At 35.0% G+C, this 26,366-nt stretch overlaps 1 protein-coding gene across 1 annotated transcript in view; it reads right to left on the reverse strand.

The window, feature by feature from the left end:
- Positions 1–26,366, reverse strand: part of NAV3 (neuron navigator 3) — a 488,007-nt gene that overhangs the window by 58,644 nt on the left and 402,997 nt on the right. Inside the window, exons 13-17 of the mRNA XM_081956875.1 lie at positions 24,062–24,181; positions 9,574–9,712; positions 8,361–8,637; positions 7,092–7,800; positions 2,393–2,881 (exon numbers count right to left, since the gene is read on the reverse strand). Of these exons, the coding sequence (XP_081813001.1) occupies positions 2,393–2,881; positions 7,092–7,800; positions 8,361–8,637; positions 9,574–9,712; positions 24,062–24,181 (1,734 nt within the window). The remainder of the gene's footprint in view (positions 1–2,392; positions 2,882–7,091; positions 7,801–8,360; positions 8,638–9,573; positions 9,713–24,061; positions 24,182–26,366) is intronic.

Genomic DNA, 26,366 nt, shown 5'->3' on the forward strand with positions numbered 1-26,366 from the left:
ATAAGGTATAAATGCTAATATCCTATTTAAACTTTTCAGTGGAAAGATAGGAAAGAGAGAGGAACTTTGAAGGAATGGAGAATTGTCCCTATATTAAAAGAAGATGTAGCATAACACATATGGCAGATCTTCACACAGAAGAACATCAGAAGTTAGCCAAAATATATCTTCTAATATTGACTTAAGGCCTTGTCCAGAGCCTGTCTTGGAAAATAAAAAGCATACCAAGCTCAGGATTCCAATTAATCAGCAAGGTAGAAGTGCAGTCACCACAGGAAGACATACATGAAATCACCCATCCAGAATTCCTAAAGCATTTAGATGACATAAAAACCTGTAGAAAGAGGAAAACCTGCAGATGCCAGGACAATTCTCTGTAACAAAATCTAGGAGTTCAAGAAAGAACCTACTTAAGATCTGAAAGGAGATAGATCACAGCCCTGCTCAATGGGACTGGCTGATTGAAATAAAATTTTAATTAAATAAATTTGCTACATTGGGAACATCTTTTACAAAGTCAAAAGGATGGGTCAAAATCAGTTAATTGTGTCCACCAAGTTTTGAAGGTGCATCTTATGTTCATGATGCTGAAATGGACATAAAAGGGATACAGCTAAAACAAGATTCCTTTTTTGTTGATTGGATGTGATAGAAATATGACCAATTATTAAAAATATAATTGAAGAGCTGGGGGAGGCGGTTTTCACCCTCCCCAGGCTTCAGGAAAGCCTCTGGAGCCTGGGGAGGGGGAAAAACAGAAAAACAAGCCAACCAGAAGTTTGTTCTCGAACTTCCGGTTGGCCCATTGGGCCCATTTTTCATCCTCCCCAGGCTTCAGGGAAGCCTCTTAAGCCTAGGGAGGGCAAAAACTCCCCCCTCCACCTGTGGCAGAGGTCACGCACACATGTGCAGGTGGGCGGGGCACATTGAATTGTGGGTGTGGGCATGCACCCATGCACAATAGCACGCACAGACACAATTTTGGCAGGTCTTTACAAAAAGGTTCGCCATCACCGCCCTATACAATTAAATAATTGTTTTCTATGAGCATAAGCTGTTCAGGCCAATATAATTGTCATCCATTTGCTGAATACAAAAGTATTCCAGCCTGGAGCAGAAGAGAAAATGGTTTTTTTTTCCTAGTATGTCTTCAAAGATGTCTATGAGAAATATTGCACACTGTACTGGACAGCTTATGCAGCTGTTGCTGTGGATCTGTGTTACTTTATGCTGCTTGCTTCATTGTTCTTTCACATTTGTGAAGACAACTATAGCATAAATCTACAAATACAATCAATAGTCTGAAAAGCAGAAGTATTCCAAGAAGAAACAAAGCATTGGTGTATGCATGTACACACAAACAAATTCATGCAACATAGTACATAGAAATACTGTGAAGTGAAGCACTGAGTACATAGTACATAGTTTCCTGATGACTCTAGTGTGAATCTCATATTTGCCAAGAGCACATCAATTTGTTTTGGGCTCACAAAGACTTGACACAAGTTATTCCTTCTTAGCACAACCACAAGGAGATATCTAAAAGGTCTCCTACTGTATTAATTCTTAACTATGTTTACTTTCAAACAAACCATTTAAATACTACATTTAGCCTTTCCCAAGCTGGTCTCTTCCAATCAACTATACACAAAAGGCTAAATCACCCTGCTTGTTAGAAATGACAAGAGATTTGCAATTCAACACTTCTATATATCATGAATGAGAGAAGGTTGTTGAACTTTATGAAACTGAATTGTTTACGTATTGATCTTTCTATACAATTTATTATATACTTCTTTTCATAAAAATAAATATTAAAGTGTTTTACAGTTAAAACTTTCACATACAAGATTAACACTATTCATAGTTAAAAGTTAAACAATTTTGAGCTTTGGACAATGTGTAACTATCTTAAAAGGAGACTTTCTAGATAAATCTTCAGAGAGGAGGAAAGAGATTACTTATATCATGCTACCCTAGAACAACAACCATTTTGTAGCTTTGGCCCAAATTCCAAACACTAATATAAAGTGAGCTATAATTTATTAAGTACAATTATACTGTTACATATAATATACATTGGCTGGGTTAAACTACTTCATTATCCTCTTTTTGCAATTTTGAGGATGATCTAAGCAAATGAAGGAACACTTAAGAATCACTGTTTTGAAGCCATGGCAATTATTAATTTTATTAATGTCATCACTATGTTCTAAATGTTTCCCAAGTATCTTAATTTCAAACAATCATAATTTAATAGATTCTGTAGAAGGAATCTATTGAATGAAATAAAGATTTTTTTCAATCCTTAGTTTTTCAGAGGTTTCCCCCCCCCCCCCACTCGCAAGCTCAGTTATGATTATCTATCTATCTCTCTTTATGATTAACTCACCTTTCTGAAAGAGTAGATCTGACACTTCCAGTCCTCATGAGCAGGCTCTGAACATCTTGAGTGCTTGTGGTCAATCCAGAAAGGGAGCCATGATGACTAAGAGGGAGATCAATAGATTCAGAGCTGGTGTGAAGGCTAGTCATTGACTGGTAACTTGGTGTATCCTTACTACCAGCAGAAGAACTACTCAGATTTGCAGCCCACACAAGACCACCTGATGTGAAAGAATGGGCTGAGGCTGGACTTGAAGCCAAGGAGTGACTTAGGCCTACAACATCTGTATTTAAGTCCGAGGGCTTATTGAAGAGGGGGCTACTGCTTCCACTCTGCCCACCTGCACTGCCCATGCTACCTGTACCTGAAGATGGAGATTCCAGACTGCCTTGCCGAGCTAATGTAGTACTAGGGCTGGGCATGGCAGATGTAGATTTTGCGCCTTCTGTATTTGGTGCAGTGGCAGCTTTGCCACTGGCTTTGGCACCAAATAACCTAGAAGCAAACCAATAACCTAAATGTTAGAAACCAAAGCTTCACATCATAATATCTGGAATATCAGCACAAGTTACTTTTACATTTCTCACAAGGAAATCCATTTTGATTATGCATTATTAGATGTCATTTAAAAAATAATAATTCAAGAGCACTCATTCAAACTTTGTACTTTAAGAATATGGTTCTTCTCACAGAGATAATAAAGTCAACAATTCATCTTTATGTGGATGACTAAAAGATTAAATGTTCATCAAAACTTAACAAGTATTTCAAAAGCTTAATCAGAAGACATTTTAATAAAAAATTTAAATAAAATTTTAATAAAAAACTAGTATAGCATAACCAAATCAATATTTTTCTCAAATCTGAAATTAGGTGCAAAATGCTAATTTCAGTTTCTTTCCATATGTATCTATGTATATGTATGAAAGTTCATTTTTATTTATCTCATTACATTTATTCTCCAAGCCCACTCCAGCAATCTCCAGCAAAATAAAATAGATTTCTTTTGTGAACTGCAGAAAATTGCATTTCTAAAAGATCTGAAATTATCTATCCTTCTATAAATTCTACAGGAAGGCTTTTCTAAATTTTAAAGTTTATTCAATGGTAATGAAAAACAAATACGTAATATTTATTTATACTGTAATAAAAGCTACAGTGGTAAACAATTCCTAAGTAAAATGTTGTATTGGTGACTGGCCACAAGAGGGTAGTCCCAGCTTTCTTTCAAGATTATTGAGTGTTTTTGATAGAACAACTTGTCCTGATAACTTGAGTCAGGCTTTAATATCCAGAGATTGCCAATATGATTTTTAAATTTTCATTCTTATTTTTTGGAGAATGTTTCTGATGTAAATACTATGGTTTCAAAAATCTCCAAATCAAGATGGGCTGCATATTTCTGCACAATTTGCAACATAATAGAATGATTAAAGATAAGGAACATTAGATATCTCAGGCATCTGCCCTGGTTTCTACAAAACTCTTTCCTTACCTTATTAATATATACTTTTTAAAAAATGCATTCGTTTTCTTAAAAGAGAAGTTAATAGGATGAAAGCAGTATGCTACCCTTCAGTTTCTTTGTGTGCCTGATCTAGATTAATAGGGCTTCTCAGAAAATGAAGTGTGGTTTCATGCAGTTTAGCCCTTTCATTGGAAGTTGGCATATACAGTATGTCCAGAAAAAAAGAAAAAAAAAAGAAATTGAAAGGTTTGGGTGACAGCAAATATCTTCGACTTTGGCATCCAGTAGAATGATACAATAATTATAATTAGACATAAAGCTTCTTATGGAGCATTTTTGAGACTGCATGCATGGCATATTGTAAAAATGTATAATTTGTCTTTCATCATGTATCTAATAAGATATTTAGAAGGTAATTTATAATACATAAATATAAAGAAATGTTTATTTTTAATGAATATTCATCCACTACTTAGCTATTATGAAAATATGAAATTACAACCTTCCCACATATGGGCTCCTTAATGCCATACTATTCCTAGGCAGTTATCAGCCATCCAAAGGCAAGTAAAAGCAGGCTTCCACTTATATTTTCTTGAATAGATAACTATTCTGTAGTAGACTTTGCCAATTAAATTATGTTGATGCAGGTCTTCTCCTGTCCCGTTAGGCATTCTGACAGGGAATAGCTGTTTATAATGAGATTTAGACACTCTTTTTTATTTTTCTGCCCACTGAACTTTTCATGAGCATTTCATAGCTTCCAAAAAGGGAAAATTGATTACAACTATCTGTAGATGTCAGACCAACTTTCAACCTAATTGGAAGTTCCAAAATTATTTATTAGTCAACATTTCATTTTAAATTTGACAGAGATATAATACGTTGGGAGACAGGCATAGTTTCTCTTCCTCTGAAAGGGAGATGGGTAGCTTCAAAATTAAGTAAAATAAAATTAGTTTGCCTAGGTTTTCAACATATTTCACAGCAAAGAATTAGCTGCTAGCCAAATACTTATAGCTACTTTTCAGCAATTTCTCATGATCCTGCATAGAGAAATTAAGCAACTTGCAATGTATATGTTCTGATAAAATGATTTATTTGAATGTACTATTATATCCTTTCTTCATCTTTTTGACCTTTCCTTAAGACAAAAATACACTGTACACTGTGTTAATTTCTGAACATCAGAATTATTTCAGAAGGAAACAGTGAACAGATGTAACTAAAAACTCAACATTGAAAAAAGTACCTGAATGTCTTTCTAACTGCTTTTTGACAAGCCTTGCAAACTTAAAAAGAGTAAACCAAATTCCTTAGAAATACTATAAGGAATACTTGAGGAAACATATAGGCATATGCCCACCTGAAAACCATCATGGATTTGCTGTTAGACCCCTTGCAATTTGCCTACCGAGCAAATAGATCGACAGCTGATGCTGTTAATATGACCCTGCACTGCATCCTACAACATCTTGAATCCCCAAAGACATGTGCAAGGCTCCTCTTTGTAGACTTCGTCTCAGCATTTAATACCATCATTCCAGATATTCTTCTAACTAAACTAAATCAGCTAGCTGTACCTGATCATACTTGTAAATGGATCATAAGCTTCCTAACAGACTGGAAGCAGCAGGTGAAGCTAGGCAAAATCACCTCAGATACCTGTACAATTAGCACAGGAGCCCCACAGGGCTGTGTGCTCTCTCCACCTCTCTTCTCTATATACATCAATGACTGCATCTCAAAAGATCCCTCTGTTAAAATACTGAAGTTTGCAGATTATATAACAGTGATTTGTCTCATTTGAGACAATGGTGAATCTGTGATTTGTGAGGTTGAACAGCTTAGTGATGCAACAAGAACAATCTTGAACTAACTACACACAAACTGTAGAAATGTTGGTAGATTTTAGGAGAAACCCTCCTATACTACCACTTCTTGCAATACTAGACAACACAGTATCAACAGTAGAGACCTTCATGTTTCTAGGTTCTATCATAGAGCACTGCACATTAGAACAACTAGACACAAGGACAACTTTTTCCTGAAGGCCATCGCTCTGCTAAACCAACAATACTGTCAAATTATTTACTAAAATTGCATTACTATTGTTCTTCTCATCCTTCCTAGTACCTATCTCTTCCCACTTATGACTATAACCATGTTGCTTGTATCTTTACAATTTATATTGCTTTATTTGTTTCCTAGTATGATTTGATTGCTTATTAGTAACTTTTGGCTTTCACTAAGTGTTGTATCTTATGATTCTTAATGAATGTATTTTATTTTTCTTTCTGTTCACTGAGAACATATGCCCCAAAAACAAATTTCTTGTATGTCCAATTACACTTGACCAAGAAAGAAAGAAAGAAAGAAAGAAAGAAAGAAAGAAAGAAAGAAAGAAAGAAAGAAAGAAAGAAAGAAAGAAAGAAAGAAAGAAAGAAAGAGGGAGTGGGGAGGAAGGAAGGAAGGAAGAAGGAAGATAGTCACTGCTATTCTCTCTGGTACAAATTGAAAAATCTGACTATCTGAATAATTATTTGTATCTCTCCTGCTTCCACCCCCAACTGAGAATCCTAAATTCTAATATTGGGAGTGGGAACTGAGAAAAATTATAAAAAGCTCAGTGAAGCTTCTACCATCTCATATGAATTGGACTACTATGCCCACCACCATGACTAATGGCCATTATGGGAGCCCAAATATTGGGTTACAGTGCGCAAGACATATTTCTTGATAATGGAAAAAGTTTTGTTATCAAACAATTGGGAAAATGCAAAGGCAACTATTAAACAGTTAGTAAAATTGATAATTATAGTTTTTGTTAGGATTGTTGTTGGTTAGTTGCCCAATGGATTGCTCTCTGTATGGTTTTGAAATACATATACACACACATGTATGTATATATGTATACATGTACATATCTACCATGTTCAATTTTTACTGGAGATTTTACATTTTTTGGGCTACGGGTGTTGCATATTAGATGAAATGGCTTGTTGTATGAAGAAAGAAATGCAAGGAGAAATAGAGAGATGTGTATCAGTTTACACTATGGAAGCCATTTGGAGATCTTCTGCCTTTTCCTGGAAGTGTAAATCTATTTTGCTGTTGGAGCATGAAGTACCATAATCCTCCAAGCTTCCCAACTCCATAATATACCTGTGGAATATCATGTCTTCTGAGAAAGATAGAGAGGGCAAGAATCACAATTTTCACATAAAACATTTTTACCTTCTAAATGTAGGTGAGGCAATATCTGGGTATTTTGAACCTGGCTGTCTGAGACTTGGTGTTCCACACGCACTAGCTGAAGTTGGACTTGATTTGGGAGAACCAGACAAGGATATACTCTCAGAATCAGATATTGCCACTTTTTCCTTTTCTTTGTCCGTTTGGTTGATTGTTACAGGACTAGATCGTCCTGAGCTAATCTTTGTAGGTTCCCTCAGTTTGTTAGTGGCAGCAGCACCAGCAGACTTGCTGCTGACATTAGAGTCAATGCTGCTGGTGCTAGATCTGTGTCCACCTCGGCCAGGAATACCACTTGTGCTAGATTTTGAAGGACGTGGTAAACTTCGATACTGCAAAGTGGTCTTTGAACTCATATGTAAGACGCCATCTTCTTGATTCTGAGAACCATCCAGACTGGTCTTTCTCCCTGCATTTGATTTTCCACCAATGGCTACTGATTTAGGCATCTTCCCCAAAGTTGCCGAGCCACTTGTTATGGTTGCTCCACTTGCAGTGATTATTGTTGAAGAGCTGACCCCAGTTTTCTTGAAACCAAAAGAACCTGTGGCTGTTGATCGGCCAATTCCAGAAGGAGGTTTTTTCCCTTCATCTCCACTGCTTTTTCCTGCATCTGATGGGGAACGCTGGATGGAAGCTCCTTTCAGGGGAGTTTTTACTTTTTCAGAAGCTTTGGCATCATCTGTTTTTCCTAAAGAAGAGGACAATTGCTGCAGAAATCCATGTCTAGTAGATTTCAGTTTTTCAATAATACTGTATATATAAGAGCAGAGACCCATATGACCTTTCAAATGCTGCAAAACCCCTGTTTTGAAAGGTTTGCAAAGCACCTTCATCTTTCTCAAGGTGAAGGGTATAAATGGGCAGTAAATAATATGCCAGGGGGGAAGTTGAAGGCAGAACAAACTTTCTTTTTGAAGATATTCATAGGGAAATAGCCAGATACAAGGACTCCTGAATGGAGAGGGAGACCCAATAATTGACGAGAAAGGATGAAATGAGAGTTTCATCCTTTCAGTATATATGGCAATACAACACTCCATCGTTATTCCCCACTAAATACTACTGAACTATTATCCAAGTGATACACTTCAGTTATACAAATTATCTGTGTAATAAATCTAATATTACGGTATTACTGGTTTTCTATACCCAGGACCTAAATATGGAGTTTTCCCATCTACTGAGGTCAATTAAGGAAACTTAGGGAACTACTAGTTTTACATGAAACACTCTCAATGCCTTTCCTACCAGGTGTCTTGATAGTACTTCCTCCAGCTTTGTGTCTAGATGATGTTGCTCCCACTTGTGCAGTCATGCCTCTTCTCCAAGAGCCCGTCTGAGAAATGGGAAGAGGAGTTTTTTGCCCTCCTTTCTCAGCCTCCTCAAGCAATCCAGGAGGATGGCTCCTCCACTTGCCACTGTTGTCAAGATTGCTTTCAAGATCTTCCTCTGGCTTCTTTAGTTCTTCACTGCTTCCCCAAGGTTCTCCATCAGTTACTGAACGTTTTTCAGAATCTGTCTTCAGCTACCGAAAATAAAATATCATGGAATGAAATTATTTTTTTATTTCAATCAGTGCAGTGTAGAGTACACATTATTTATGTAACGTCTTGCCCTCAAAATACTGATCACTATAGCTGGTGCTAAGTACAATCAGTTAGCATTGAGGGAAACTAATAATACATAACAAAAATTAATGCTGATTCTTGATATTGTTTTCTTCGTTACACCTAAGAATATGAGGATCAGATATTTAATTAACAGGCAGGTTTCAGATTCAAATTGTGAAAGATTTTCAACTACCAGTACTGCAATAAGTGGCTTGACAGGAATATGATTCTTAACTGACAGGCCATTTGATTGGGACTAAATGTGTTTACTCATAGATTAGTTGTTATTTCACACTCTCTTTATAACCAAGAGTGTGATATGCTAAGAAAGTACTTTGCTATATCTTTAACCCTCAATCTTGCCTCCATATGCAGCACAGAACTTTGCCTTGGGTTGTTGGCAACACCGTGCTGTGATCAATAGAAAATGTAATCATGTCATTAAACTCCAGCAGTGTTTATGACTCTCCACAGGTCCTTGATCAAGAAATGGGTTATCTGTTTTTCCCCCCACATAGAACAATCATGCACAGAAGGTGTCCCTTTGTTGCTTTGCTTTGGTTCAATTAATTGTTTCATCATGGTTTTAGGACATGGCTATACCAGAAGCTCTAATTATAACTATAACACATCAGAAGAGACTTAGGACTATTATAATTCCAACAAAGAAAACACAAAGAAAACCAAAGAAATAAACAAATGCCTCATCACTTCACACACACACACCAAACCACTATAGTAAAGAATGTATGTGTTGAACAAGTATGTTAAGAAAAAGTAACAAAGCATCCAAGTGACTGTCTGGAATAAATATCCTACCCTAGACAGAAAATTAAGAAGGTGAGACCTACATGGGTAGGTATATTCTTTCTTGAAGAAGCAGTACTGTTAGAATAAGAACTGACCGATGATGTAGTATTGAGGTCATCTGTGCTGATGTTATCCAAAGTATCACTGAGGCCACTGCTAACGGAACTGCTATCATCCCAACTGTTGGAGATAAAAACAACAGAGAAAAAAAGAAATTGATATTTCATCTGTTCTCCTCAGGAACTGAAATTCGCTGATGTAATTGATTTCATGGGTTGTTTACTCATTAAAAATATTGCTAAATATTCTAAATATAAACTTTAGCAATCCACACATTACTACAAATGCTTTGATTGTAAATAATTTGCTGAAATATGCAGTTTCTATCTTTATCAAGATCTAGTATAAATGTCCACAGTAGGCTGATTTGTAGTTTGTTGGACTCATTTTTGTAAGATACATATCATAAAAGCAGCATTAAATCAACATTGGATTCTGGTTTAAATATTTTATTCCAGTATAAGTTTAGATTATTTCAAGGCTTTTCCAGAAAATGGTGTGGATTAAGGTTATTCAAGGAAATAAACATAAATCAAATAAGATTCAAAGAATATAAAACTGTTCTACTTCAGGTCTTCTCAGAAAGAACACTGAATGTGAAAATAATATCAATAGTAACACATTATTTTCATTCCACCATAGTCCTCCTTTTTGCATTCCAGGCAGTTTTCATGATATAAATTAATATAAATTAACACAATGCTATTCAGTATCTTGTCATGTGTGTTTCAATACCATATTTCATCTTGCTTTCTATGATCTTTTGACAAAACTGAGAGGAATAGTTTTCAATAATCCATAATCAAGGTAGACTTCTTCATAATCAGTGTTTTTATTGTTCATTGCCTATGGTGGTTTGTTGTGATGGGGGATTAAGGATTTGATATAATCTGGAATTTCTCAAGAAAAAACTATGTGGCCATGGTTGCCTTTAGAATTCTTGATGGATGCTACAATACCCACCTCAAGGAGATACTTTTGAAGTCTATCTAAAAAGGTGAACTGGCTCAGAATAAAGAACAAGAATCTGATAAGCATTGATTGAAAAAAACAGAAATACATCAAATGCTAATACATTAAGAAAAAGTGATGAAGTGAATGAAACACAGAACCTTAATCTAATCCAGGGGTGGGGAACTGTGGCTCTTTTGCGACTTGTGGACTTCAACTCCCAGAATTCCAGAACCAACATAGCTGCCTCAGGAATTCTGGGAGTTGAAGTCCACAAGTCGCAAAAGAGCCACAGTTCCCCACCCCTGATCTAATCCACAAGAAAAAGAAAGTTGTTGGCAGACATCCAAAGGTGTTTTTCCAAAAGGTAACTGAAAGTCCAGTGCCTTTTGGAAAAGCACCTTTGGGACAACCATGACCTGGATGATGAGAAACGCCATAGACATGTTGGCAGACCACACATATTTTCAGATGATCAACCTGTACATAACTGAATTATCTGTAAAAATCATATTTGCTCCCGAATGCCCAGATATAGTTAAGTCAGGAGTGCTTTTACACAGTTTAGCCATAGGCCTTGGATAAGATAGTATTGGTAATCGCTGAAGTCTTATGTTTGGACTATTACACTGAATCTATTGATTTGACCAGGCTCCCTATATCACATGAGTGTCACTGTATCAACTAGATTAGATGATGCTGTAAACCACTTGGAGCTGACTGAAGTTGGCAGTACATGAAAATAATCAATGATATTCTGATGACAATTAACATCAGAAATAATAAATTTATTTTTAGCTCTTCACCACCATTTTTTAAAAAGAGTAATACATGGAACAGAAACACACACACACACACACCAGGAGGTAAAGTATCAAAATAATGTTTAAATGCACTTTGGAAAATTGTCAGCATGGTCTTGAGTGAAAGAAGAGGAGAAGCAATCCTTGCCTAAACAATTGACCGCCATTCTTAATTGCTCCCAGCATCATTCTCTCCTATCTTTCATGGAGGGCCTATTTGAGGAACTTTACTCAGATTCAAATAGTTTGTTATGCATGTGATATGCATATGAAAAATACTGCCAGTAGTGCTATGGATTTGGAATGGATTTCTATCTACTTTTACTGAACTGTATTAGTTTCCTACTTACTGTTAGCTGTCCTACAAAGAAATAGCAACAGTGTTTTGGATATTAACTTCAGGTTGCTCCCTCTCCCTTCATTACAAACCATCTACACTAGGTTCCAGACAATTGATTAGAACAGTTAATTGTCTATTATACAGTTTTGAAAGGAAGTAGCATTTGCATGTAGGCAATTCAGGCTTAGAATAGGTTGGGGGGCTTTTTAAAACTATTTTTAATAGTGCAGATTAGACATGCTTCTGGATAGTACCCAGCTGTTATTTGATAAATGGAGTTGAACTGGTGATCTTTTCAGGTGATTTGTATAGTCATAATTCAACATTTCAACAAACACTGTACTATGCAACTTAATTGTACAATATTACTGTTTGGCTGTGAACCAACTTTTCTTAACATGGCTAGGTTTGTTTTACTATTTGTAAAAAAAATGTCATATCAGTTGCACCAGTTTTATCATTACTGGCTTTTATTGTGGTTTTCACTTGTCATGCATTTTTATTTTGTTTTTGAGATGGTATATAACTGTAATAAAGTATTTGTCTCTCTGTGCATCTATCTATTTTGCTGTATAGGAAAAAAGGCTATTGCTCTTCCACCCAGCTGTTCCATGAAGAGTGAACTCTCTATAGTGTATTAAAAGAAACTGCATGCCACTAAGAAATAGTCATTAGAAATACTCTGACAGGGCAAAACCCAATTATTTTAGGAATGTTGAACAGCTGCAGTTTTAAGGAAATCAATTTCAGGATTCTTTAAACTTTCCTGTTTAGAATCTTATTTATTTCTAGTACTTTGCACATGTCAAATGGCAAGCATTGTTATGAAAATTTCCCTAAACTTTTGCTGTGAAATAAAATAATTGTCTAAAAGAAGGATGTCATTTCCAAATTTAAAAATCAATCTTCAGCTTTTCCTGAAAATGAAACAATAAGTTTTAGCATTCTTTATGGACTGTAAATTGGCATTCATACTATTCCCCATCCCCCAAATTCCTGAGCACAGTTAGCAGCATTGCAGTGCATCTAAAAAAAGGGCAGTACTTGAATTGTACAAATGTAGCTACCATCTTTTGTTCCTTCTTTCTTTCCCTTCCATCCAATTTCAAGGGCCCTTTCATTCTTTGATGACTCTGAGCAGTTTACAGATAAAATAATCTATAATTAAAAAGAGGTCATGGCAGACCACAAGAAAGTAATTGAGCACAATGAAATTAAAAGTCTTCTAAAAGATTATGATGTGTCTGCCTAAACAGGAGCATCCAAGATGAGCAAAGACAGAGATTGTTGACTTTATTTGGGGTTGGATTTTTTTTTTTGGTAGCCCAACATTCCCACAGCTACTTTTCTCTCACCAGAAATGACCTGGAATGATGCAAACAACCTTTCTTACTTTCAGGAACTGTGGTGTCCTTATGCACTTATGCTTCACATTGCTCCAGTCTATCTTATAGAAGATTGACAGAGCATCATTTACTGCCACCATCAAAAGTCCTTAAGGCTGGCCCATCACTGAATGGAAGATAATTGCTGATCTTAATGGTTGCATATGCTATTGCTTTTTACAGCTCTTAAGCAGAATAAATAACAGATGGCAGGTTTACTATCAGCAGAAAGTGACTTCCACCACAGACTTGGAAGATGTTTCTAAAGTAAAGCCATCTTATAGCAGGCAATGTTAATATACCTAATGATGGCTGTTTTACAAAATACCAAGTTACACTTGGATGGAAGAATATCAACAGTTTCCAGAGCTGCAATATAGACTAAAATATTAGCTTGAAATAACATTTGGGAAGAAGACAGTAGTAAAGCATGTTTCTTTTTATTTGAAGGAAAACACCTGGGATGAATTCATTTTGTGACCTGGACAGGAGACTTTTCTTCTACTTTTACTAAGATACATTTTCAATTCTTCCAAAAGGATTTTTTTTTTTTTAGAAAAATGGCATAGTAGTTGTTGTTTTTAAAATGTGCAAAATAACAAACAAATTGACAAAGCCTGCCAGCTCCCACTGCAATCAATCCATCACTTGTTTTATAAAGGACTGTCCTTGGCATGTCTGCTAATAAATCATAAACAACAGCATTAAGCCTATTTAGCCACATTCAACACAGCACAGACAAGATAAAAATGAAGCCATGAGCAGTGCAAGTAAAACTAGACAATGAATATTCTGGAACTCCCCTAGAGCCATTAATTTTCTATATATATTCTGTCTCCATAGAGAAATGGCCACAAGTGCCACTAGACTCGTACTTTCTTTCTTTCTACCTCAAGTATAATGCATTACCTGTCATTTTCAAGCATGAAAACCACTGTGGCGGAAACTCTGTATTACTTGTGGGTCACAGAACAGATTTAATCAGCATTTTTGTAGCAAAAAATATTCTCTACTAAGAATATAAACAACATATCAACAAATGGCATTCCATAGGATTTTAGTTCTTAGCATAGCTTTTTCAAAAAGTTTAATAAAAATGGAAATTTTAATATATAAATGAAATAAATAAGCCATTTTTCATATAGCTGCCAAAAATATCTTGAACTGAAATGTATTTGGTTTAGAATTCGATTCCTAAACTCTACAGATTCAAATATAATATTTTGAGACATTTTTAGCTTCAAGACACTTGCTTTTTAGTTTTTAAAAAAAGGAGAGCATTTTTGGAAAGGCAGCATAACTAAAAATAATTTGTTTGTTAATTTTTTAAAAAATCAGGAACTGATACTGATTTTCTTCTATCTTATGCAAGCGAGTAAGCAGCATAATAATTAACTGCATTTCAAGTGTTAGATCAAGATATGTGTTGTACATACATAAAAAAATAATTCCATCAAGAAATGATGCAATAATCACCTAAGGGGCAACGCTTCGGTTAAAATTATTTATCAAATGCTTTTTGTTAGTTACAAACATGCTCCTTGTATCCAAGAGTATACTTATAAAGTTTATAACTCGATGCTTACAATTAACTTTGCTTAAATTTAGGCCAATATTCAACAATTCTTAACTATCTGATCAAATTTTCCATTCATTAACTTTTGTATATTGTGAAAATGCATTTTTATTTTTGACTATTAAGGAAAGTCTCATAATTCTTTTACCTTTGATTTTGTGGCTTCCAAAAATTGAAACTTTATTATGAAACTAAAGTATTTTGAAATCTGTATACAAGAAATTTAAAATAACCCACACATTTTATCTGTGTACATCAATTTAAGGCACTCCATAATTTTATTGGGGTAAGTTTTATAGCTCTAAAAACCCCAAAACAAAACAAAAATTATCCAGTAATCTTTTAATCAAATGCTTATAGAGTCATCATACAGAGCAGTGTTTCTCAACCTTGGCAACTTGAAGTTGTCCGGACTTCAATTCCCAGAATTCCCCAGCCAGCATGGCTGGGGAATTCTGGGAGTTGAAGTCCGGATATCTTCAAGTTGCCAAGGTTGAGAAATACTGATATAGAGGATGATGGCTGGGAAATCCATATTGTTTGTTCTGCCAGCCTGCTGCAGACAGGGTAGATATTCAGATAATTTAACAGCCCATCACTATATGTTGTAATGTGATCATATTTAATATATTTGTTGCAAACTGACATAGAACCAAGACTGACCTTGAACAGTGCAGGAAACAGGAAAGCAGTAAAAATCCATAGATCCTCACTTACCTGAATGGTGTTCTGTCAGCCATACAGTATAATACTGTAGCAATTTTCCTTTCCTATCCTAGAAAGTATTTCGGTAGTTCTCTTTCATCCATGGATCTCATTCTTCTGAGTTAGAAATGAAGGTGTCTAGTATCTTACAAACCGTTCATTGCCCATACCTTTTTTAGTCTTCAAAGCTTTCCCAAACCAACCAAGTCTTAATGTACTGCCTAAATCTAAACAGGTTTTAGTTCCAATGAGAAACAGGGCAGCAGTGGACAAATGCCCACCTTTGTGACCTCCAAAGATGGTAGTCCTTCAAAATTGCCATCTTAGATCTTCCTGGATAGGAAGATAATGCTTGAAGCAAGGAATTACCAAAATACTGAGATCCTGGTATTTACACTTATTATTTAGTTCACTACTTAGTTTAAAGAAACCTTTTATAAATTACCCTGACTACACATAATATGGTCAGCTTATTGCTTACTCTTAAGTCAATATTATTTATTAACATATGGTAGAACATAAAATCCCAAAACAGATCAGCAGTAGCTCTATTTCTTACTTCACCTCTGGAGGGTGGGGTATGAGATGCAATTTTATATTCCTGTCATGTATTACCTTGTCAAAATCTTGTTGATGCATTTGTGCCAGCTGAAATTTCCAGACCATTTAAAACCACATAAAGTGTATTGCAGTAATCCAATATAGAGCAAGGTATATACCTGCAGTTCAATGGCCCTTGTGCCTCAAGGGCTGCTTTCATCACTTCAGCAGATGTTCCTGAATCTATTTTCCAATATTGCTAAGAAAGAATATTAAATTAGGTCAGTGTAAAAGCTCTGTGGTATATACAGAGAGCAAGCTGCTAAATCTACTTTGCTGACTTATTAGAATATTTGCAAGATAATTGCCAACTTTTTCTGGCCTTTAGCAGAATAGTGGGTGTTTTTTTTTTTCAAACTTGGTTGAGGAAATCTCCACATATCTTAAGTTGCCACACAGATTGGAAGGGACTTCTGGAGTAAACTTAAGACATATCCAAAAAGCAGAGCTACTGACCATGGCAGAATGAAAAACTGGTGAGATTCCTTGATATTTCCTCTCAGGACAAGAGAGGATTTAAGTTGGCTTGCAAGTGCTCCAGACAGCTGCTCCTTGTCACAAGGAGATCACAAGAAAATAGTGATCTCCAGTAGATTTAAAGATGAGGGAATAGCTACTTTGCTCAAACCATAGTTGGCACCTTTGAAAGGACACTATGTTTGCATAATTCATTTTCTAATCACTTTCATAAATTGCTTATTAAATGCTTTTCCTGTCAGAAACCTCTAGATTGATATTTTACAATTTAGATCTCTGAGAGAGAGAGAGAGAGAGAGAGAGAGAGAGAGAGAGAGAGAGAGAGAGAGAGAGAGAGAGAGAGAACATTTGTGATACTTTAAGAAAGTCTTGTATAAGGTGATAAAATTTTCTTCTTCTTTGTGTCTTCTTCTCATGTAGGAGGATTTTTGTCCAAGTTATAGTTATGCTCATTATCCTTTATGCCTGTTACACTTGAAGAGTTGCTCTGAAGGCTGATTTTTAAGCAAATTTGGATACTGAGACTGTGGAGTTTAAAAACACATTGTTTCTAGGCAACAGTTCCCCTCCATCACTCACTCAGATCTTAGCAGTATATATCAGATCTATATTCTCATATGTCATCAAATCATGAATGAAGAAATACTTGTTATAGTCATATCTGGCATTTAACAAAATCAACAGGAGCCCAGGGCATTCTGAACCTCTGCTATCTGATGCCTAAGTGGAAATTGTAGAGTGAAAAAAAGGATGAAGGCATCATGTTGTCATTGTTCTCATATCATGTGAGTATGATAATCCTCTGTCCTTATTTTTCCTTCCTCTTACTGACATTTTCCCCCAGGGTTTATCACTGAAAGTTTGCAGGAGACATTTAGCTTGTTTACTTAAAGGACTAAAAGAGTTAAACATCTTCCTTGATTCATCAAATTAGTTGAACACTATAGTTTTTAAAAATACTGTCAAAAGACACCTATTTGCTATAAAATCCATTAGAGGATATCAGAGATAATAGCTGTATCTTGAAATGGCATCTGGCATTCTGTTACTGATTCTACATTAGTTATATTTTTTCATTGCCTATCCACATTTTTATAGTCAAGCAAGGATGCAAGATATAAAATTCATTACTCATTTCACATACTATGATAATTTTTTTGTATAAAAACTAAACTTGGAAAAACAAAGTGCCAGTTTTCATACATGAAAAGAGTGCAATGCAGTGAAGAGATAAGACAATAAAGACACATATAAGCTTTGTCAACTGACTTCAACATCATCTTGAAAAATTATTGTTGTACATACAGACAACTGATATTTGAACAGACAAAAGATAAAATGAAGGACTGGATACTAACATATGAAATGGAACAATAGGATGAGAAGAATCCCTTGTTAGTTATTATTAGACTTATTAAATAAATATTACCTCCAGCATAATACTGGATAGTAACATGAGAGTAAGAAAAATCTAAATGGAGCAAAATAATTAAGTAATATCTGACTATACCTATGTAAAGTTCTATATTGCCTAATGAACTTTATATTACATACTATTTTTTTAAAAAAAACCTTTAAAAAATCTATGCTTGGAATATTATGCAGTACTAGCTCAAGATTACAAATATTACTTTTAAGCAAATGTTTTTGCTGTTGTTTTAAAAAATGAAGCAATCATTTCTACATATGAAAAAGTATTTGCTTGTGTAATTAATTTAAGATAAAATGCATTTATCAGCAAGTTATCATGACAATGTTTAGTCTCGTTTCTGTATAATCCTGAACAGTAGTTGATACATATCACAAAATATTTATTTTTTGAATCATACTTTTATTGCATATTTTACATTAATGTGTGAAGATATTAATAATATTCACTATGCAACAACAAAACTAACTCATTCCTTAATTATAATTCACTAGTTAAAATTTAGAAATAATGTACATTAAAATGTTTCAAAAGCAAAAAAAAATTAAAGTGATTATCTATTACAATTATAAGACTTATTTTGAATTAAGTAGTTGGTATTATAAACTCAAAATGATTCATAAGGTATATAGCTAGTCCTTGATTCCTTGACTTACAACCATTGCTTTAGTGCCCATTCAAAGTTACAATGTTGCAACTTTGGAAAACAGGAAATTGGAAAATAGGTAAAAGATGATTAAAACATTGATTTTGTAAAGTTGTAAACAGATTAAGAGACCACATGGATTTGAAATAGGATTTTGAAATTAATTACAAGGTTCATTCCTATGTATTATTTAAAATTCTATAAAATATATGTACGGTACCAAGAATAAGAAACATTCCTGTGGGAAAATGTTGATTGGGGAAAAAGCATAAGAAGGAACTTTGAAAGTTAGACACTAGAAGAAACAAGAAAGAACTAATTATAGAACCAGTTATAGCTAATTATAAAGGAGAAGAGTCCCACTAATACAGAATGAAGCAAAATGTTCTAACTTTGAAAAATATTTGGGAATGCTGCATTCAGAAGTTATGTTTGAGTCTATCTAATATCATAAAAAATGAATGTTAAAAGGGTGATAGAAGAAGAGGACAAGAATTAGACTGTGGCAGTTTTGAATGTGGAATTAAATTTAACACATAGTAAGAATGATATGGAAAAGACATAATTGGATTTCTCTTCCTCTGATCTCATAATTGGTACAAACGTAGTTAATGTTGTGCTTTATTTAAAAAGGAAGATAGACAGTGGTTGAAGTCTATGTTTGTAGTAAAGAACAAAAGTAGTTACTCTAGTCCTCAAAAAAACCCCACTCTTTAGTATGTTACTTTGAGGTTGATAGCTAATCATTCCATAATAATTTTATTCTAATTTTAGTACATTATGGATGTAGCAAAATCTATGAGTTGGGATGTAATTACTGTGAGGAACTTTTCTTGCTTCACAGGAACTTTGAAGTTAGGGTATCAATGTGCATAAAGATTCCCATGGAGACATTTGCTTCATCTTGTTAGAGTGATGAGAAACTATTTGTGAGCAGTCTTGCTTAGATCAGTGTTATAGAACTACAAGTCAATCACTTTGTCTAATTCAAATATTTATTCAGTTCTGCTGATGTTATCTTTTGCAGCATTGCTTCATATCAGAATTTTCTTTCCAAGCAGTGTAGGATCAGGCATGATATGACTACTATAAATTTGCATCTTGGGTTTCCCTAGTTGAATGATACTGGATATATTGAGCATGTTCAAACAATATACAACACATGAATGAACTCTTACCATGTCTAAGTCATTTAATACCAAAAATACCCCAGATAACATGAATCGTTGAGGCCAGCTACAGTTTGCCAGGTTTCTTCCTTTTGGGTTATTGTTCCAGCAACATTTAATTAGTTCACTGAAAAGTTCTTTTAACCCATTTTTTTTATTTAAACATCCTCCCTCTTCAAATTCAAGCAGCCTTACATTCTCCTTTTTCTTTTAAAATATAAGAAGGAAATAGCTGCTTTCACTCATAGGTAAGAGGGAGCCACTTAGAATTTATCATCAGTTTGAAGGTTCTCATTCTCTCAGAAGTTTTTATTCATGTGTATTACAAATAAAGATTTTTTTCAAAGCAATTCATAAACCATATCATAAAAAGAACAAAGAATTATTCTCAATCATTAAGAATCTTTAGCTCCCTTTAAGTGCTTTTCTCTACAGTGTATAGTTTTATTACAAGAACTGCTTTTCAAATTTTTTCTGACACCTATTGATTGCCTTAAGGCACCATGCTTGATAGCAAAACATTGTTTTACTGTGATATATTATATGATGTATAATATTGCAATGCATTTTGGGGAGAAACCCCTGCAGTTGGTGGCTAGACTTAGTAGATTCCAACAACCCTCTGACTCTGCCTAATTTTTTATTTTGACTGAGAAGTTACTTGGATGAGTAACAAAACATCTCAGATTAACAAACTTTGATCCAGTTGCCATGATCTAACCGTTTTAGATACTTTTGGCCTGGATGATTGAGTCTTCATTTACATGTTTCCAAAGTTTGATACTGAACTTAGTAGGGGAAACAAGCTGAAATTAAATTCATGCAAACAGTAATATTGAAATAGGGTTCTGGTGTCTGAGATTCAGTCTTTTGAATGGGGTTGTACTTTTCATGGACCAGCAGTTTCACACACTGGGGCCCACTTAGGTCCTTGGCTGTCACTGGATTTGAAGATGGTGTTTATGATTAAGAGTGAATTTGCATAATTACTTCTCATATGACATGAAATGAGTCAGATTTTATATTTTTATCTACTGTACATCCTTTCTAGATTACCACAACATGTTATGCATAGATTATCCTTGAAAACTGATTAGAATCTGCAGTCGGTACAAGAGCCGCCCCCACAATGTTAACCAGTGTAAACTTTCCTAATCATATTATTCTGAAAATCTATGTTTGCCACACTTGCCTATTAGGTGAAATTTAAAATGTTTGTAATTCCCTTTAAAATCCTGAATTGTTCAAGATTACCAAAAGAATCACATTTCTGTTACTTAACTTAACTGAGTGGCTACTAAAATGTCCAGGAAATTTAGAAATTAACTTTTTGACACAAAGAGTTATATCTGGCCTCTAATTTAGAAAATCTGTAAAGACACAACCTTTGTCATATTTTAAATTCATAAATTAATGTAGACACTATGTTATTGTTCATTTTAAATAGTTTTTTAATTATATATATATATATATATATATATATATATATATATATAAAAATATGTTAGACATCGTTAATACTCCCCAGAGTAGAAAACTGAATAAAATAAAAAATTACCCAAAGTATCACTTATATTAACAATAGCATTTTGTGTTGCATAGCACTAGAACTGTTAAAAGCTTAGGAGCTTATATCTATAGATTAAAATAAATAAAATGAAATCGCTTCACAGATAATAGAGTTGCAACCTTTATATAATTTGAAATGAAAATTAACATAGCACATGGCCTGAATTTTCATGCAAAATTACTGTTCTAATTAAAAGCTGTCTATGTATAGATCTGTTTTCTTCCTAGAATTTGCTGCAGTGAAATCAGAGAAAATGCATGCTCTGCAGGTGTATTTAAAGCACTGTGCCTATTTAGGACAATCTGCTACATTGCACATACTGAAATTTTCCTCCTGTAATAACGAGATACAAATGACTCTCACTTTTATATTTCCCAGCTGTAACCAACACTAAAAAAAAAGGTCTAGTTCCTAAACCCGTACTACAGCCCATGTACATGGGAGTGAAGCAAAAAACCAAGGTAGCAAACAGGATACCTCTATTACTGGTTTTAAGAATTTTAGTATCTGCAAAATTAGAAATATAAGGGATCAAAAGAGCACCAGATGCAAGGAGATAAATATTCTCATGTATTATTCCTATTATAATTATTTCTTGGTTAATGCATACACACAGAGACTTTAATTAAATAAAAACCTTAACTGCTTAAAGACAGACAACTATAATATATCCCCGCAGTCTTCTTTTCTTACGGCTACACATACCCAGTACCACCAACTGCTACCTGGTATTTACAACGGTAGCTGGAGGTCCTTTTAGGTTCCTTTCTGTCTTGATTGCTCTTCTATGGACACACTTCGATTTTTCAATTGCTTTCTAAAATGTGCTGGGCCCAATCTAAATGCAATATTTTAGATTTGAGAAAAGAAAATAATTTTCTTTATAGTAGCTGTAAATTAAATACATGCACCAGGAAATCCTCAAAATGTTAGTCTTTCCAATTGGTACAAAGAGATAAAAATTAGAAACGTGGAGGCTCTGTTTTCTTTGAAACTTATACAATAAAGCAATTTCATGAATAAAACAAGTAAACAGATTTGCTTGTATTCTCCTGTAGCTCTGTGACTGTTTGCTCAACTCCTCTGCAATCTAATACAAATATATTTAGGCAACTGCATGGACTGGTCCAGAAAACAAATAGCTTTAGTACAAAGAAGATTTTAGCTAAAGCAAATTAACATCTTATGATTTTAGTGCCAGTTTATTTGATTGTTAAAGCACACAATCATTTTTTTTCTTGTCTATGAAATGCCTGAGTCTTCCTTTTCCAATGTTCAAAAACTATTCCATACAAGGCTCAAATCCAAATTATAAGTGCAGAAGAAGCATATTGTAAAGAAATATTATTACTGGGTTGTAAAAATCTGGGGGCAGGGAGCCATTCAAAAAACAACAGAAAATGTGCATGGTAAATACTGATCCCTTGGCTGGATGGGATCTTGAGGGCAGTAGTCTTCGTATCATCTCAGACAAATGGCTGATCAACCTCTTCTTAAAAATCTTCATGATGGAGAACCCATGGCTCCAGGAGATAGATGTTCCATTCCTTAATAGCAATTATGCCAGGAAAATTTTTTCTTATTTCAGATGGGAATCACCCTCTGTGAACCTTACAAAATATTTCATATTTTGATGACATTTTTCTTTGATCGTGAGTTGGATGAAAAACTCTTTGGATTAGTCTGAGCTGAAGCTGGCATTACTGTCAAATTCTCCCTGCTGTAGCAGATGGCATAGGAACTTTGTCAAGAGGTGGGAAATGAATTGAAATGTGAAGGCTACAATTTCACTGTAAACTAGCCATTGGGCTGCACTCCACAAGCACAAGGACATCATAATCTGCAGTATATGCACAAAGCAGAAAATAGTCTAAAATACCAAATAAAAATTACAGCACAAATCCTGTTATGCAGAAATTTGTTAGTTTTAATCACCATCTGATTTACAAGAACAAATTCTTAAATGCTGGCATTATTGCTAGGCAGCTGCTCTGCCTTTGTATTCTACAGGCCAATTTATTTGCAGCACTTCATAAATCACAGCATCATAGGTCATTCTGATAGCAACTGTCTGGTGGATGTTGATACAAGAGATTTGGGGGAGGAGGAGTCATTGTGTCTTTCAAGGATACACAATTCTCTTCAATAACTGTCCAGCTCCAACTTAGGTTTTGTTGCTATTATTTTTAATGCTCCCCGACCTACAGTTACCTGCGGGATTGCATCCTGCCCCATACATCCCTACGACCAATCCGCTCGCACAGAGAGGGACTTCTCCAGGTGCCGTCCACCAAACAGTGTCGGGGGGCGACGCCTAGGAGCAGAGCCTTCTCTGTGATGGGCCCAGCCCTGTGGAATGACCTCCCCCTTGACATCAGGATTACCTCCGATCTCCGCTCCTTCTGTGTAAAGCTCAAGACCCACCTCTTCCAATTAGCTGGCCTGGCTCAACCATAGTTTATCCCATTGCTCCTGACAGTCTTTTTTAAATTTGGAATTTTAACTGAGGGTATTTTAATTGTTAATTTTAATTCTATTATTACTATTGTATGCATTTAACGATTGTTACTTCCTCCATGTACATGTACGTGTATGTGTTTGTATGTATGTGTATATGTATTGTATGTATATGTATATTTGTATGGGTTTTTATTGTACGCCGCCCCGAGTCCTTTTGGAGAGGGAGCGGCTAACAAATTAAATTTATTCTATTCTATTATTATTCTACAGCTACTGATCCCAATATTTACATATCTGAAAATTAATTGCCCTGAATAACTTTCCCAAACATCTTTGGTGTTGAAAAAGAAGGCTTTACCTGTCTGCATCCACTGTCACATCATGAATTCCTCTTTGAATGACATCTCGGGAGGCAGCTATGTCAGGAATTCGATTCAAGCTTCTTGTGTATAGATTGAGTCCTCCATCGGTCATGTAACTAAAAATAATACATATAAAAATGAATTAGTAGGAAAGGCTACAACTTGTAGACATGTTTTTTATGCTATACCGCTCAACTATTATTGATATAAATTAAAGGTAATATTTTTGTTGCTTGCAGTTTATACTGTAAGGATATGTAATCTTGATCAGAGTGAACCTTGTTAAATCAAATGATAAAATAAGATCACTATAATAAAGATCCCATATAGATTTAAATATGCTAATCACAGTTACTTTCCCTGGGTCATAACCTAACAGTAATATGTATGTTATTTGTGTCTGTGTGTGTGTGTGCGCGTGCGCGCACATGTCTCTCTTTCTCTCTCTCTCTCAGAATAAAGCTGGAGGGGGGGCCTTGGAGATTGCCTAGCCAAACCCCCTGCTCAAACAGGAGACCCTAATACCATTTCAGATACAATAGGTGGTTGCCCAATCTTTTCTTAAAACCCTCCAGTGATGAAGTACCTACAATTTCTCAAAGCAAGCTGTTCCACTGGTTAATTGTCCCCACGGTTAGGAGTTTCTCCTTATTCAAGATTTCTTCTCTTCTTGAATAGTTTCCATCCATTGTTCCTTGTCTTGCCTTCTGGTGCTTTGGAAATTAAGTTGTCCCCCTCTTCTTTGTCGCAGCCCCTCAAATACTGGAATACTGCAATCATTTCCTCCTAGTCCTTCTTTTATTTTGACTGGCCATACTCAACTCCTGCAACCATTCATCATATGTTTTTGTATGGAGGTGCTTAATCATTTTAGTTGCTCTTCTTGGCACTTTTTCCAAAGTGTCAACATTTTTGTAATGTGGTGACCAAAACTGGATGCAGCATTCTAGATGTGATCTTACCAAGGATTTATAAAGCGGTAAAAATACTCCCCATGTTTTTTATTCTATGCCTCTTTTTATACAACCAAGGATTTTATTAGCTTTTATGGCTGCTGCCACACACCGCTGAGTCATGTTTAAGTCATGTTTGTCCATGAGGACTCCAAGGTATCTCTTACAGTTACTGTTTTTGAGCCAGGTTTCAACTAATCTGTACTAGTATCTTTGGTTTTTCCTGTTTAGATGTAAAACTTTGCTTTTCTCCACATTAAATTTCATGTTGTTGGATAGGGCCCATTGTTGGTCTGTCGAGTTCTTTTCGAATCCTAAGCTTGTTTTCTGGGGTGTTGAGTATTCGTGCAAGCTTAGTGTCATCTGTAAATTTGATGAGTTCCCTTCATATTATCTCTCTCTCTCCCTCCCTCCCAGATGCATGCAGAAAATAATCAGCTAAAAGGATACATATTTTTCTACTATAAGCTATCTTACTTCCCTCTTCTTTATTTCCCAGTTACTTTTCCCAGAAAAATATTTATGATTTGATACTGCATTTCTTCCTGATTAAAATGGCCTTATTCACAAAACTGATATGCGTTTCAGAGGATACATGGATACGTTATCATACATCCTGCAAGGTTAGGAGAGGATAGAATTATGGCTCCACTGGTATGTTTGTTATCCTCTTTGTATCTGCTCTGGTCAGGACATATAATATATTACTAGTGAATTTACCATAGCTTGTTATTATGTGGTCACAATGATACAGTGTGTAGCATTAGCTAGGATTCTGATCTGATGTCAATATAACCTTCTAAAATTCTAAACCTCAGGAAAAATAGCCATGGTTTATTAGCCTATGTCTTATTTACTTTTCAATCTTTTTAGTTTCTTTTGCATTTGTGAACAGTTCAAAACCTAGACATTACTGAAAAGCAAACTGGGAATAAACCAGGATATTAGATATAAACCATGTGCATTTTACATATCATACATTTGCAATCCGTAAACAAAGAATAAACTGTGATTTCAAACATTGGTTTACTAGCCTAAAGTAAGCTACTGTTCATTTGCTTTCTTACACTAGATCAATGAAAAGCTCATTTTTGCTTAGTGCCATTTCTTAGACATTTCAGAGGAACCCCTACATGCTAGGAACATATTTGTATGCCTGTATGCCTTGTATGAATTCTAGCAGAAATCTGCAGTTTCTGAGACACAAGACTGTTTTGTAATATATTTGCCATTTGGTGAAGGTGGGTAAAACTATTGCAGCTTCCATTTTAATAGAATTATAAATTAAGAAAAAGTAGGTGAAAATCATATTTAAGAGTTCAAGGTGCTTTAGTCTCAGGTGGGCAAC

Source organism: Natrix helvetica (genome assembly GCF_964273705.1).
Source record: "Natrix helvetica genome assembly, chromosome: 6".
Classification (NCBI taxonomy): Eukaryota; Metazoa; Chordata; class Lepidosauria; order Squamata; family Natricidae; genus Natrix; species Natrix helvetica.